The sequence below is a fragment of the Aquarana catesbeiana genome, linkage group LG05, assembly GCF_042186555.1.
Source record: "Aquarana catesbeiana isolate 2022-GZ linkage group LG05, ASM4218655v1, whole genome shotgun sequence".
NCBI lineage: Eukaryota > Metazoa > Chordata > Amphibia > Anura > Ranidae > Aquarana > Aquarana catesbeiana.
The window spans coordinates 82,111,158-82,126,245 of NC_133328.1; the positions used below are offsets into that span (position 1 = coordinate 82,111,158).

Sequence of the window (15,088 nt, forward strand, 5' to 3'; positions counted from 1 at the left end):
TTACTGCTTACCTCCACCATCACAATAGCGATCTCTTTCTCTGATTGAAACCCCCTCACATGCTCTCTCTCCCCTGATGTAGATACTCTGAGCTCAGTTTTTGAGAGCTCACTACAGTACTATGAGGATGGAGGTAAGCAGTATTTGTCTAGCCCTCACTTATCAGCATCCTAGCAACGTCCTGGGAGTACTCCAGTCAGGCTTTATGAGGTACATGAATGGCCTACACCTATACCAAGGACATTTTTAAACTTTAGTCAGAGCTGTACAGTCATTTTTATCTGCAGACTCCCCTTATCTGCATAATACATTTTTTTTTTACTTTTATATTATTTTGCTGCGGGGTTCCCCTTAAAATCCACGCCAGATCTGAGGGGTCTGGTATGCTCTGGGGGGGTGGGGGCGGGGGCACAACTTTTTTTATATTGGTGTTGGTGTGGGGTTCCCCTTCAAGATCCTCAGAGGACAAGTCGCATGCCACAAGTCGGATCAGATAAGACAATGACCCGACTTGGATGCGACTAACATTCAAATCAGTGGGCTGAAATCGTGCCCAAGCCGGACCAAAGTAGTGCAGGGAGCAATTTTAAAGTCAGACTGACACAAGTCAGACCAGTTAAGACGTCGCTCATAGGGAACCATTGATTTTTGACATATCATGCGGCTTGTGCTCTGGAAGTCGGAGCGCATGTCGGGCCAGTGTGAACCAGCCCTTAAAATGACTGAGTAATCTATACAGTATATCATTTTTTGGGGACACACAAGGCTTTCTTTCGGTGATATTGTCTTGCAAAAATGATTTTATTTATATGCAACTAATATACAGAATCATAACAAAACTAAAATAATGCCCTTTTTCATACTTTGATTAGTGTTAAAAAAAACTGTGTTGCTGCAGATGGAAGGTATACGTTTTATTCTATAATATGTCCTGTTGATAATGACACTAAAATTATGATTCTGGTAGAAAACATTGCAAATACTGTACTTTAAACAACTTAAAGCACCTAATTTCTGTTGATTTGACTGTTGTTCTATTATTCATACTTTTTGAATCAGTTTCAGAGTTTAGTTTAGTTTTACATATATAAAAATTATGTGCAGCGCTCAAAGGTGAACATGCAAAATCAATGAAGTAAAATGTGGATGACCACAGAGAATAGAATATGTACTTCTACACATTCTGAATAGTGTAAATGGCCATAATTTTTATATGTATATTTTTGGTTTGCACTTGTTTGGTGTTGTGCTGGCTGCCATTTGATTATCCTTTTGGGGTGTTAGCCGATATATACCATTTTTTCCTAGTTTAGTTTTATATAAAATAGTTCAATGAACATGAGTTTATTAAAATTGATCATAGTCATGGTAGCGATTTAGATGTTTGCTTTCATTGTGTGAACTGTGCTGTTAAATGGCAAGTTCTGCTCACCTTTTAACACAATATACAGCGGAATTGCTTTCATAAATATTAATCAGCTTCTTGTATTCCTCAAACACTTGCTTAATTGGACAATGTGTAGTTGGAGGTGTGGAGATTTTTCTTGCACCTTCCATAAAACAAATACTTACCACTTTTAATATTCAGGTAATTACATCAATTAATTTTAGCATTATTATTTAAAGTGATATTTAACCCAAAAGGAAACATTTATTATATTGCAACTTACCAATTCCTAGATGTGATGGCTGCATTCGTTTTCTTTTTAGTCTTTTTTTTTCTTTTTTTTTTTTTTTACTTGGTAATCCAGTCAGTAAGTCTGTTGTTTTTTAAAAGAACAAGCTCTATTGCAGATGTAGTTTTACAGGGATCAGTCAAACCATTTAACACTGGCAGGGGTGCTTGCAATGATCAGCTTTTACTTTTTGTTATGTAAAACATTTATCCTAAAAGGAAAAAAATGTTTGCTTTAACTGCTTATAAAGAATTAGGGTTTGGCTTCAATTTGTTAGTGTATTTAAATCTACCAGTACATCTTACACTTCTTTCCCCTCCAGACTTGACAGTGCTGCATCCAAAGGTGCCCCCTCCACACCTTCATCCAGAGTGGAGGCACTCTAATACAGGAGGTGTATTACGGGCCAGAGAAAACACAGGGAAAAAAAAGCCTAAGGCTACATGTACACTAGCCTACTTTGACCGCGGCAGTGGGAAACTGCAAAAAAACAAACCGTGTATTTGCTCCAATTTTGCCTTGTTTTGCATTTTCCCATTTTGTGTTTTCACATGAAGCTTTAAAAAGAAAACTAATGCAGCCACCACATCTAAGTATTGCAATATATTACATTTTTGTTTTTGGGTTTAATACCACATTCATAGGCGTGTGCAGGGGGTGTGCCTGGATACACCCTAATCGCCGCGTGTGGTGCAGAATCCCCCTGCTGCCCAATTCTCATTTGCCTACTGACACCATCCACTGCTCTACTGACATGTCCATATCTTTATATATTACTAAATGTCTGTTTACATTTATTTATAAGAGTGTATGTGTCTGTTTTATGTGTGTGTGTATGTGTATGTATATGTGTGTGTATATATATATATATATATATATATATATATATATATATATTAGAGGTCGACCGATATGGGTTTTTCTCTGGCCGATGCCAAAGCCGATATTTAGAAATCTCAGTGGCCGATATATGATGCCGATTTTTTTGGGCCGATATATTAGGCCGATTTCTTTTTTTTTTTTTTTCCCTTCATCTCATAAAATCTAACAGTTAGACCCCTTTTACACTGAGGCGATGCGCTGGCAGGATGTTAAAAAAAAGTCCTGCAAGCAGCATCTTTGGAGCGGTGTATACCGCTCCTCCACCACTCCTGCCCATTGAAATGAATGCACACCGCTGCCGAAGCGCCTGCAAAGCGTTTTGGCAGCAGCGCTTCAGGGGCGCATTTAATCCCTTCTTCGGCCGCTAGCTGGGTTATAAGCGCCCCGCTAGCAGCCGAATAGCGCCGCTAAAATGACGGTAAAGCGCCGCTTAAACTAACAGCGTTTTACCGTCAACGCCTGCCCGCTCCAGTGTGAAAGCAGCCTTAAGTAATAAGTGATACAGAAAAATTTTTATATTTAAACATTTATTAAACAAAACAAACCTCCAATCATTTCACTTGTATGTATAATTTAGATTTAAAAAAAATAACTATATCTTAAATATTTAATACACAAAAACAGGTAATCAAAACTTTTGGACGAAAAAAAATGGGCTAACTTTACTGCTTTTTTTAAATTTTTTTTTATTTCATTAGTGTATTTTTTTTTTTTTTTAAATTGCGTTTGAAAGACCGCTGCGCAAATACCGTGTGACATAAAATATTGCAACAACCGCTATTTTATTCCCTAGGGTCTCTGCTAGAAAAAAATATATATATAATGTTTGGGGGTTCTAAGTGATTTTATAGCAGAAAATACAGGATTTTTACGTGTAAGCAACAAGTGTCAGAAAAGATTTAGTCTTTAAATGGTTAAACTGAAAACTTCTCCACAGTTCAGTCTATTGATAAAAGAACCTGAAAGAGATACAAATGTATCTTCTTATCAGACTTGGCAGGCTGCCCAGAGGAGGAGAGAAGAAAACTTCAGACAACTTGCACTGACTATTACAGAAGTCATTTGCAAGTCCCGCTGAAGGTATAATCGGCTTTTTTTATCAGCACAATCAGCCGATGCCGATTAAGTAAAAAGAGCGAAATATCGGCCGATATATCGGCCGACCTCTAATATATATATATATATATATATATATATATATATATATATATATATATATATATATATATATATTCTGTATTTACACACACGCATGTATGTTTGAGCTTTGGGGTGCACTGCACACCCTAATGCAATAGCCTACGCACACCTATGACCACATTATTAGCATATAACCTTTTTTTTCATGTTTGTTCAACTGAAACTGGTTATAAACACATAGATAATGCAGGGTTCAAGTGCTTTCCTTGAACAAAATCTGTCTTTTGTTCCCTTCTTTTAAAAAAAGACATTAACCTTTGTAGTGTATGTTAGTATTCAATAAAGCAAAAAAAAAAAAAAAAAAAATTATATATATCTCACAAAAGTCAGTGAGTGTACAGCTTGTAAAACAGTGTAAATTTGCTGTCCCCTCAAAATAACTCAACACACAGCCATTAATGTCTAAACCGCTGGCAACAACATCACAGAGCTGGTGGATGTTACAGACCTTGTGCACGTCCACCTTCAGTTTCAGGATGCCCCACAGATGTTCAATAGGGTTTAGGTCTGGAGACATGCTTGGACAGTCCATCACCTTTACCCTCAGCTTCTTTAGCAAGGCAGTGGTCGTCTTAGAGGTGTGTTTGGGGTCTTTATGTTGGAATACTGCCCTGTGGCCCAGTCTTCGAACGGAGGGGATCATGCTTTGCTTCAGTATGTCACAGTACATGTTGGCATTCATGGTTCCCTCAATGAACTGTAGCTCCCCAGTGCCGGCAGCACTCATGCAGCCCCAGACCATGACACTTCCACCACCATGCTTGACTGTAGGCAAGACACACTTGTCTTTGTACTCCTCACCTGGTCACCACCACACACGCTTGACACCATCTGAACCAAAGGCACCTCTCCCGCTGCCTCTAAAAGTGACCCTGTGGCAATTCCCCCGCCTGGACCACTTTTTATCAGAGGCAGAATCACCTACATTACAAAATAATACTGGGGTTATGACAGCTAGCTGCTGCCATAACAATAATATTTAATGTCAAGGTAATGACGTAAATGTACTGTGGGCGTTCGGCAAGTGGGTATGTAGTGGTATCTACCAAGCTGACCGAATTGGACTTGTGTATTAAAGTGTTAGGCTTGTAACATGGACTTTCACAACATCTCTGAAACTGTGGATAAAGTTTCACATGCCTGATTTACAGACTTTACAGTAGATGGACAGACTTCAAGTAATATGTCATCAACGACATGAACTCATGTCACGATGAAGGTCCTTCCCTTTGCATGAACACTCCACCTCTTTTTCTGTAGTCGATGTGAGAGCCAGCACTGGCACCAACCTACATCATTCTAGTCTCATTATTACAAAGTGGAGGTATGTATGTATGTATAGGTATGTCGGCTCATACATATAAACCCACTGGAGCTTATAAATACCAGGGCGATTAGACCTGATGTGCTTTTGATTATTGAAATTAAATCTGTTCTGATGAAAATTGAATAATTAGGCCGTGGGTTGCGTAATTGCTTTGGTTTTCACAAATATATGTTTTTTATGCTTAAAAGTAAAAATTCAGGGTAACCTTGAGATAAAGCGTAAAAATGTTCTGAGAAGGAAATGTATCTATTTTTATGGCACATATTCATGAAGTCACTGTACATAACATAGCAGGGCAATCGGCTTTACGTCAAATCTTTCCAGCTCAGTTTGACTCCATGGGGTTGACAGGAGCCTCAGTTGTCACACAGACATTGTAGCCTGCAGCTGAGAAGATGACTAACTACGAGATTACTAAAATCTGCATCTCACAGCAGAGCCATGCGTTCACACAAATTTATCACTGTACATTTCTACATTTAAGCAGTGTGGGGAAGTTTAAAAAGACAAAAAATTAAGATTTCCGACATCTTAAAGCTGAACTCTAGGTGAATAGCTAAATACACAGATGAAATGCATACAAGGCAGCTGTTTACATCATCATCGTATTTATATTTCTGCCTATCCAGTCCTGAAATGTATACAACTCTGCCAGACAGCAGAGCTAGGTGGATGACTCTACTCTCTCCCTTCCAGTTTTAGCCTATAAAAGGAATACAGGGGTGTCTTTTCACCATCTTTAGCTTGTTGATTGGACAGAGAAATGCTGTAGCAGACCAATGGGATTATCTCTCCCTCTGCTCTCTCTGCTTCTATCTGCATATTCTTTGCCAGCATATTTGCATGCAGCATACCTGATTGGCTCCACTCGCTCTTCAAGTCTAAATGCTGGTGTACAGAAGATTGCAAGAAAATAGTACCGAGTCATATTCAGTTACATTTAAAAAAAAATGATTTAATAATGAACATTTAAGTACATTAGTGTCTTTTATATCTACCTTATTATAGGTTTAACTTTGTATACAATAGAAGTCACCTAAATTGACCTAAATAGAAGTTTAGACCCTTGCTCAAGTTTTTATTGCTGTCAGTGGTTCCTCCAAGGAGATTCATCCCCTCTGTCCTGGTAACCAAGATAGAAAGTGAGGTGACCTAAAAAGTTGTCACCAGAGAAAGAGATGGGTCAAAATCCTCCAATGGGGACACCTATTCCTGCGCTAATATGTGAATTCTATTCACTTTTGGGGTAGTTTCCTCCCATTTCCTGTTGCATCTTGAGGGCACAACATGAAGGAAAATCTCCCCAGTGGAACCTTGACACCTGATAAGGATTCAAACCTTTAATTTTCGAGTTAAAAGTGAACGCCGCCTTTTCCACCGTGGTATATGTTACACTCCTTTAACATGGGGTAAATGGCCCTACATGTAACATGGGGCAAATAGCACCCCCTACTCCCATACTGCACCACTCCTGCAGAGATCTGTGAGTGAATGAACTACAATTACAGTCTGCCACTGAGGCAAACCGACCTATAGTTCTCAGTGAAACACAAGTGTGGTGCTCACCACACTCATAATGCGTTGACATGTCCAGTTCTCTGACTGAAAGTCTTTACCCCTCAGTACACACAAGGAGCTGAAGGAAGAGTCTCCTGGAACTTGGCATTGCATCCATAATCCACAGATTCCAACGCTTTGCAGGCTCATTTTCAAAAGAATAATGCAGGCACATTTTTTGTCTTACAAATATATGTGCTTTTATTATTCTTTTTTTTCTTTTTCGAAAAGGTGAAGTTAGCTTTTTAAAGCTATAAAAAATAAGTTTGGTCTTTACATTTAAAGTGCAGCTGTAGCCAAAACCTTTTATCCAGGTAAGTAGGGTAGGGTTAATACCCCCAGTTTATTTAGTATCAGTTTATTTTTGTTGCTCTCTTTGTACCATTGGGCAATTTTCTCTTTATTATCTGGCACAAAAGGAAGTAAGGGAAACATTCCTCTTTGAGAGTTGTCCCCAAGTTGGAAAGTTCCTCTCATTTTCTCAGGAGAATTTTTTTTTAGATTTTACTCTTACTTTATTTCAAATGCAAGTACAAATAGAGAGGTGAATCTCCCCAATGGGGATACAAACAGCATTAAAAATAACCCTTCCCCACTCTATACAAACTTTATAAAAAAAAAAAAAAAAAAAAGGTACTTGTCGTAAAATATATTGCTGTTCAACCCTCAAACTAAATACCAGTCTCACTTAATTGCTACCATAACCTAGTAGAGGCCATGTAACACTAGCACCATTCTATAATCGGTAAATTATGGCCATCAACAGAATTGCTAAAAATTCACTTGCCTTCACCTTTAAGTGATGCTCCTTAATACAGACACACAGTGATGTGCTTTACAAATGTGCATTATTACATTTGGATGGCTTTGGGACTCTGAAAAAAGCAAAGTGCAATAAAATGAATGGGGAAAAAAAATAGCCGGCAGAAGAAAACGGCCATGTGACCTGTCAAGGACATGAATCTGGCTGTTCTCCAATCACAGATTTCTATTTGCTGAGTGAAGCAACAAGAACTCTGTTTCATAATGCAGACTCTATGCCATAGCCTTAGTTTTATGAATGGGCTGCAAAATGTAGGCAGCAGAGTATAACAGAGTAGATGGCATTATCCTTTGTCCATTTAAAAATTAGATCTATAGCTGTCCTGCCTATTTAAAACTAAAAAATCCCACATGGATTCAACACACTTCCTACTCTCTGAATATTGAGGTTTGTCTTACTTTAATCTTATGATCTGTCTTGATGTTGTAATAAGAGAATATCAGCTGGGAACAGCAGTGAGCCAATCACGTGAAAGGGAAATACTATATACAACATTGTCCAGATCTTTACTATACAGAGAAGACGTGCTTTGCCAGTTTTAGAAAAACCTAGCTACAGATTTAGCTAGAAATGTATTTTTGCTACCATTAATTAAACTTTTGTGTGGGAACTCCATAAATATAATTTAGAAAAAAATAAAATCAGGGTGCAGGAAAATGGTAAGTGGTATACAATATGTCTTCCTTCTCCCTTCTTTTTAATCACCAAAAGAGCTCACGTTAGTAATGCTTACTCTCCTCAAGCCAGAAAATTGCAGAGACCGCTGCTCTAACACAAAGCACAGTGGACCTTCTCCGCAGTGAAGAACGAGGCAGGGACTTTTCTGCTGAGGGGCGATTAAAAAAAAGGGAGACATAAAACACCACTTTACCGCACCCTAATTTTATTTTTAGTATACTAAATACTAACGTATACTCTCTTTATTCACTGCTGCATGTGTCTTTTTAAGCAGATTTGTTTAGGTTCTTTCCTGGAGACACTGGCAATATTCTTTATTGGGAAGTTTTTCCCTATTTTCTTCCATTGTCAACTGTATTTTTTTTCCCCTGACGGACTCCATGGCAGCCTATAAAATCTTTGTTCTGGGCCAGAAGCCGTGTTCCTTTTTTGTGCTTCTCCTAGGACCAAGATGAAGTCTTACCTTTTTATGAAGTTTTTCCACAATTTAGGCTTGGCGGTGTGCACAGCGATACTGTGGTTTCAAAACCATGATCCTCTCTGAAGTCCAGCAATCCTAGCAGGTGGACTTGGGTGATAATATGCAATGCCACAAAGAGGTTACTAACCTGGCCATTGGCAGGCAAGCGGTAATATGGCCAAATGTCCCAGCTATTAGCGGTTCGAGCAGCAGCTCCCAGTCCCAGGTGTGGTCGGGATCGTGCCATGGTGGTGGTAATGTATGAGATAATTCATTAATATGGCAACTGTATCTCTGTGTCTGTGTGTCCCCTTTTGCTCTCAGGCTCCGGTGACTAGGGCCATGGCGGCTGGAACGCATCTGTGCTCCAACTCTCTCCCTACAGGAGGTCACCTGGTCCTGTCTGTGCATCTGCAAGCCGCGAGTGAAACTGAGGCTTATTTCACGCATGCGCGGTTCCAACAATATGGTGGCAGTTGCGCATGCGCATAGCCACCGCTGGGCGGTGACGTTCCCGTCGTAGGCACGCTATGGGGCGTGGTGACGTCATCAGTGGCGGTTATTTTAAAAAGCTGTCAGACTGTCAATTACTTGGGTTATACTGCAGGCTTGACAGCGTTTTCCCCAGGAACCGTTTGGCTTACTGCTGGCTAAGTGCCCTTGTTGCAGTCCAAATTGCTGATGACTGGTGGCTGTTACAGTAGTCTCATCCATTCTGATGTTGTCTTTGCAGTTTTTGTTCTATCTTGTTCTGCTATGGACATGTCACCGCTATGCTATGGACATGTCACCCTTACGCTGTGGGTAGGATTGGTTTCTCTTCTTCCTGTATTGTTTGGGTTCACTCATTTAGGAGCTCTTAATGCTTTCTTTTCCACTCAGCCCTTCTGAGTCTGAACACCAAAACACGGCATGCAAAGATAAAGACAGTCCTAGGTCTCAACGTCGTCACTCCTCTTCAAGCTCCAGACGTCTTAGATCCTCCTCCAGATCCAGGCACTACAGAGAGGAGCCCAAAACCACATCTGGGTGACACTTTTACCGCCACTCCAGCCGCTCTGAGGGAAAATCCTGCTGGGGATGTGGGGCCCAGGCCCCTGAAGACAAATCACTCTGCGAGCCATACTTTTCTAGAGCCGTGAGAGAAAGAGAGGGAGGAGACCAATGAGTGGAAGCACTGGTCAGAAATGTGGTCCATGAGTCCTTGAGTAAAGTGGATTCTGACCGTACCCACAACCCAGCTGGCGACACAGTGTCAGTCCCTACCGGAGATGATCTTGAGGCTCCAGGCCCATCCCAGCCGAGCCATTCCTCAATTGAAACCTCAGACAGCAAGGAGGAGGTAGATGACCCTGGCGTGGGTTTTGAATTTGCCTTCGTACCACAGCTAGTCAAAGAAGCTTTGAGATGGGAAGAGCCAGTAGAGGCACCCTCTAAACAGAGGAATAATTTCAAACACCTCAAAAAAGAACGCCCTAATTTCCCCTTCTTGGGTGAACTTGGCAAAATAATTACCGATGAATGGGGTGGCTTCAAAGGGAAGAATTCCTAGCTAACAAAGATATCAAAGATGTATCCGTTTAGAAGTGAGGATGTGAAACATCTGGAGTCGGCTTCTCTCATTGACGCAGCTCTAATGAGATTGGTGAGGCACGTCACACTCCCACTGGAGGGATACTGTATCCTTTAGGGGTAGCCTAGAGAGGAAAATGTATACCAACCTCAAGTGGATCTACATTACAGCAGGTATGGCCTGCAAACCAGCTCTGGCTCTCGCAGCCTTATCCAAAGCGATGGAGGCCTGAACGGATGATGTAGATGCATCCCTGAGGAGCATCTCAGCGGCGGCGGCTTTTCTGGGGGAGGCTTCCCTTGACATAATTTGCCTGGTTGCTTGGATCATGCTGTCATCTGTCACGGCTAAGTGTGCCTTGTGGCTGCGCCCATGGGTCATGGGCCAAGCAGGCATGGTGCAGGATTCCCTTTGAGGGTTCCTCTCCCTTTGGGAACAAATTGGACAGTGCAAGTCAGGATTCCTTCCCCAGGATCGTCTCCTGCTAAACCAGAAAAGAACACACCCCAGGCAGGGATCGGATCGTGCAAGGGACGCTCACCGCTATAGACTTGGCCATGAGTTCAGTTAGACTTGGAAGAAAAACCAGCCTTCAGGTCTGAAGCTTTCAAAGGGAGCATCTTCTGGTGTGCAAGAAGCCTTTAAGTCTTCTTGATATTGGGCCTGCCCAGACAGAGCGAGTCGGGGCTCGCTTACTTTGCTTTCAGCACGTCTGGGCAGCCTCGATCAAAGATTATTGGGCTATCAAAACGGTCTCCTCAGGCCATGCCTGGACATTCAGCAGCCTACCCACTTTCCAGTTCGTACCCACATCCTTGCCTCACTCGGAAGAGAAAAAGCAATTCCTCCTGTTTGTACGCAGACTCTCTAGTGGCTCAGGGTGCTGCAACACCAGTTCCAACTGACGAAAGGTTTCAAGGGGTCTACTCGCCCCTCTTCATGGTTCTGAAAAAGAACGGCTCCTGGAGACCAGTTATAGATCTGACCCACTTGAATTCTTTCATCAAGAAAGAGAAATTCAAAGTGGAGACACTACTCACAATCAGTCAGGCAATCCAGCCAGGCGATTGGCTCGTGTCTATAGATTTGAAGGACGCCTGCTTCCATGCCCCGATAGCGGAAAAGTTCCAGAAATTCCTTCGCTTTGCTGTAGATCAAGTCCACCTGTAATTCACCTGTCTCCCTTTCGGGCTTACGACATTGCCTCGTGTGTTTTCAAAACTCTTGTTGGCTGTCGTGGCACTGATGAGGATCAGAGGTATTATCTGGATGACCTGCTGTTGCTATCTCAGGGCAAGGAGCAGTTGCTAGTCCACAGATCCCAGATCATCTCCACTTTACTCGAATTTGGCTGGCTACTGAACTTGGAAAAGAGCCACCTAAAACCTAGACAGTCCCTGATATTTATCGGGGCTCAATTCGATACACTCGGGAGCACCATCTCCTTGCCCCTGGAAAAAATTCCAATGATTCGGGTCAGAGTACAGCTTGCAATATCCTCCTCTCATCTCCGGGCCTCACAGTCCTAAAAATAATTGGCGACATGGTAGCAACAACACCCATGGTAAAGTGGGCAGAGTGGAAAATGCGGCCCTTCCAGAAGGGCTCCCTCCAGCAGTGGAACCCAGGGCTCCAGGATCATTCCATCTGAATAACCTTGTCTATGCGGGAGAGCCTTCCTTGGGGTTGCAGTGGAGGAACCTCCCAAACTGTCACTCCATTGTGCCTGTTTCTTGAATCACCATCACAATAGATGCCAGCAACAGGGGCTGGGGCGTTCTCTGCCTGACAGAGGTAGCCCAAGGCATATGGAGCTTTCCTTCTAACAGGATAGTTTTGAATCTTCTGGAACTCCGGGCAGCGTTCTGTGCTGTACAAGCCTTTCACCACTTGACGGCGGGAGACTCAGTCCTCCTAAGACTGGACAACACAACAGCAGTCTCATACATCAAGAGACAGGGAGGTACTCGCAGTCTCTCCCTGTTGAAGGAAGTAGAGCCTATCATGACCTGGGCCCAGGTGAACCTGGCCAACCTAACAGCTGTCTATCTCCCCAGAGACAAGAACGCTCACGCAGACTTTCTGTCAAGAGTATCTCTAGACAATGAGTGGGCTCTCCGCCCCGAAGTCTTCAAGTGGGTCCTGTCCCTGGGAGTCATCCCAGAAGTAGACTTGTTCGCCTCCCATGCAACTTCAAACTAGAGAGATACTACACGAGGTCTCGTTGTCCCCAGGCTTTCGGGATAGATGCTCTGACAGACCAATGGAGATTCCACATGGCCTATGCCTTTCCCCCGGTTCCTGTCATTCTCCGGTTTTTGTCGAGGCTCAGGATAGAAGAAGCAGAGATAGTGTCAATACTCTCATACTGGCCAAACAGGCCATCGTTTCCATGCTGATGCAACTCAGCTTCCTGGACCCAGTTCCTCTGCCCCCCAGACCAGACCTCCTATCGCAAGGGGCAACTCTACATCCATGCCCAACCCATCTGTACCTGATGGTTTGGTTTTTGAGAGGGGAAAGCTGGAGGCCCTAGGTTGTCCAAGTAGAGGTATCTCCACTTTGTTAAATGCCAGAAGAACAGGTACCAACAGGGTCTAAAGTATAAACAGAAAAGTCAATGCTACTATCCATACACCACATAGATAGCAGAGCTCCCAGGTGCTCGATCCACAGTCGCTGGCTGAGTAGAGTAATGTGAAAAAAATGATCTGCACTCAGGTTGTTGCTCTTAAAATTTATTAATTTTATTGAATAGCCGCAATGAACAAACGCAGATTAAGTCAGTTGACACATTTAGGCCTATAAGGCCTTAGTCCTAACCCAACAGGGTCTACCAGAGGATTTGGAAAAAAATTTGCAGACTACACCTCCTCCACTGCAGGTCTTGCAATAACCCAAAGATACAGGATATCCTGGGCTTCCAACAATCGGGCTTGGATATCTCCTTGTCAGTCAGCTCGTTGCGGGTTCAAGTCTCAGGAATTTCTGCCTACACGGGCGTATCCTGGGCTAGACACCCTCTTAATCTGCAGTTCTTCAGAGAAGCAATAAGGCTCAGACCTCAGAGAAAGCCAAGATTTTCTAAGTGGGATCTTCCCCTTGTCCTGGATTTCTTCTCGGGAAGAGAGATGGAACACACGACAGATCAGTTCTCTATCAAAGCACTTTCTCTAAAAGTTGCCTTCCTGGTGGCCAAAACATTGGCCAAGACGGTCTCCGAAACCAGCTGTCTGAGATGCAAGGAGCCATTTCTAACCTTTTTCCCTGATCGGGTAGTTTTGATTCCTATGCTGGGTTCAAACCCCAAAGTATCATCTGTTTTTCACGATAATCAGGAGATTGCTCTTCCGACGTTCAGATCAACTGGAAATTCCATGCTCATCCCCTAGATGTCGGGAAAGCTCTAAACCAGTATCTAGAAGCTACAGCTCCATTCCGTCAGTCCGACCATCTGTTTGTTCTTTTTCATGGAAAGAATAAGGAATTGCGTGCCTCTTTCAGATCTATTGCAGTATGGATTGTTCAGGCAATTCAGTGGGCCTTCAAAGCTAAGGGCTTGACGCCTTCAGAAGGGGTGATCGCTCACTCGACCAGAAGCATGTCTACAACATGGGCGGCTTCATGACACATTGCTTCAGAAGTGATTTGCAAAGCAGCCTCGTGTCTTCAATTGACACGTTCATGGTGCACTACTGCGTAGAACCGGCCTCTTTGTCTTCTGTTAATTTTGGTTTACATATCTTGTCTGTTCAATCAAACCTTTTTTCTTTTGTCCAGCACTTTGCCCACGGCTAGTTATTTTCCATGCGTTGGCTGCCATGGAGTCTGTCAGGAAAATGGAAAATTTCTTATCAAATACTTACCGTAATTTTCCTTTCCTGATGGACTTCATAGCAGCAGGTGTTCCCTCCCAGTGGCTGGAGTAGGCTAAATTATGGAACACGGCCTCTGGCCCAGAACAAAGATTTAGGGGAGACGGGTCCTATGAGGTATGAGGGAGCGGGATTAACCCTCACATAGGCTGCCATGAAGTCCATCAGGAAAGGAAAATTACGGTATTTGATAGGAAATTTTCAGTTTTTTTTTTTTTTTTTCCATTACGGTCCTACTGACCAAGACAGACAGAGAAGGTTCATCTCCTCAACAGGGTCACACGTGGAAGTGGAAACTTGACAGAAGTAGTAACTCTTCCCTACTCCCCATTTAAAATGAACAAAACATTTTGGTTCTAAATATACTTTAAATAATTAGTTAAATATGCTTAACAGTCAAGGTTGCAAGAGAAAACTGTGATTATGTTTTGCTACATAATTCCTTATGTGTTTTTTTTTTCTTTTCATCTTGACCGTGAACAATGTTGTATGCTCCTGTGTGATAATACATAATATTTTAATCCTTCTAATTCAGGACGCTGGAAGCCAGCAGATTGGCTTCTTGTTAGGAAGCTGTGGAGTTACGGTGGCCTTGACTAGTGATGCCTGCCATAAAGGATTGCCCAAGAGTCCTACTGGGGAAATACCACAATTTAAAGGTGAGTAACTGTACATGGCCAGATGACCCATGCAGTATAGCTACCATATATCTAGGTCAAGAAGATGCTGTGCACTATTTTTTAGCTGTGTGCCCCATTAGAAAAAAAAACAGTATCAACATACAGTATGTTGCCTGGATGGCAAGTACTGCCTTGTACCAATATAACAATATTTCAGCTAAAGTGATTTACTATTTGCTAAAATGTTAAGGTATAATCAATTTCTAAAAAAAAATATATATATATATATATATATATATATATATATATATATATATATATATATATATATATATATATATATATATATATATATATATATATAGTACCCATTCTACGTGCCTCCTATGGAACACCCACAACCAATCAAGAAACGAT

General features: G+C 42.1%; 1 protein-coding gene across 8 annotated transcripts in view; it reads left to right on the top strand.

Moving 5' to 3' along the window:
- Nucleotides 1-15,088, top strand: part of DIP2C (disco interacting protein 2 homolog C) — a 751,814-nt gene that overhangs the window by 457,216 nt on the left and 279,510 nt on the right. For all 8 annotated transcript variants that reach the window (XM_073629914.1, XM_073629915.1, XM_073629910.1 and 5 more), the window contains one exon: nt 14,587-14,710. In XM_073629914.1, the coding sequence (XP_073486015.1) occupies nt 14,587-14,710 (124 nt within the window). The remainder of the gene's footprint in view (nt 1-14,586; nt 14,711-15,088) is intronic.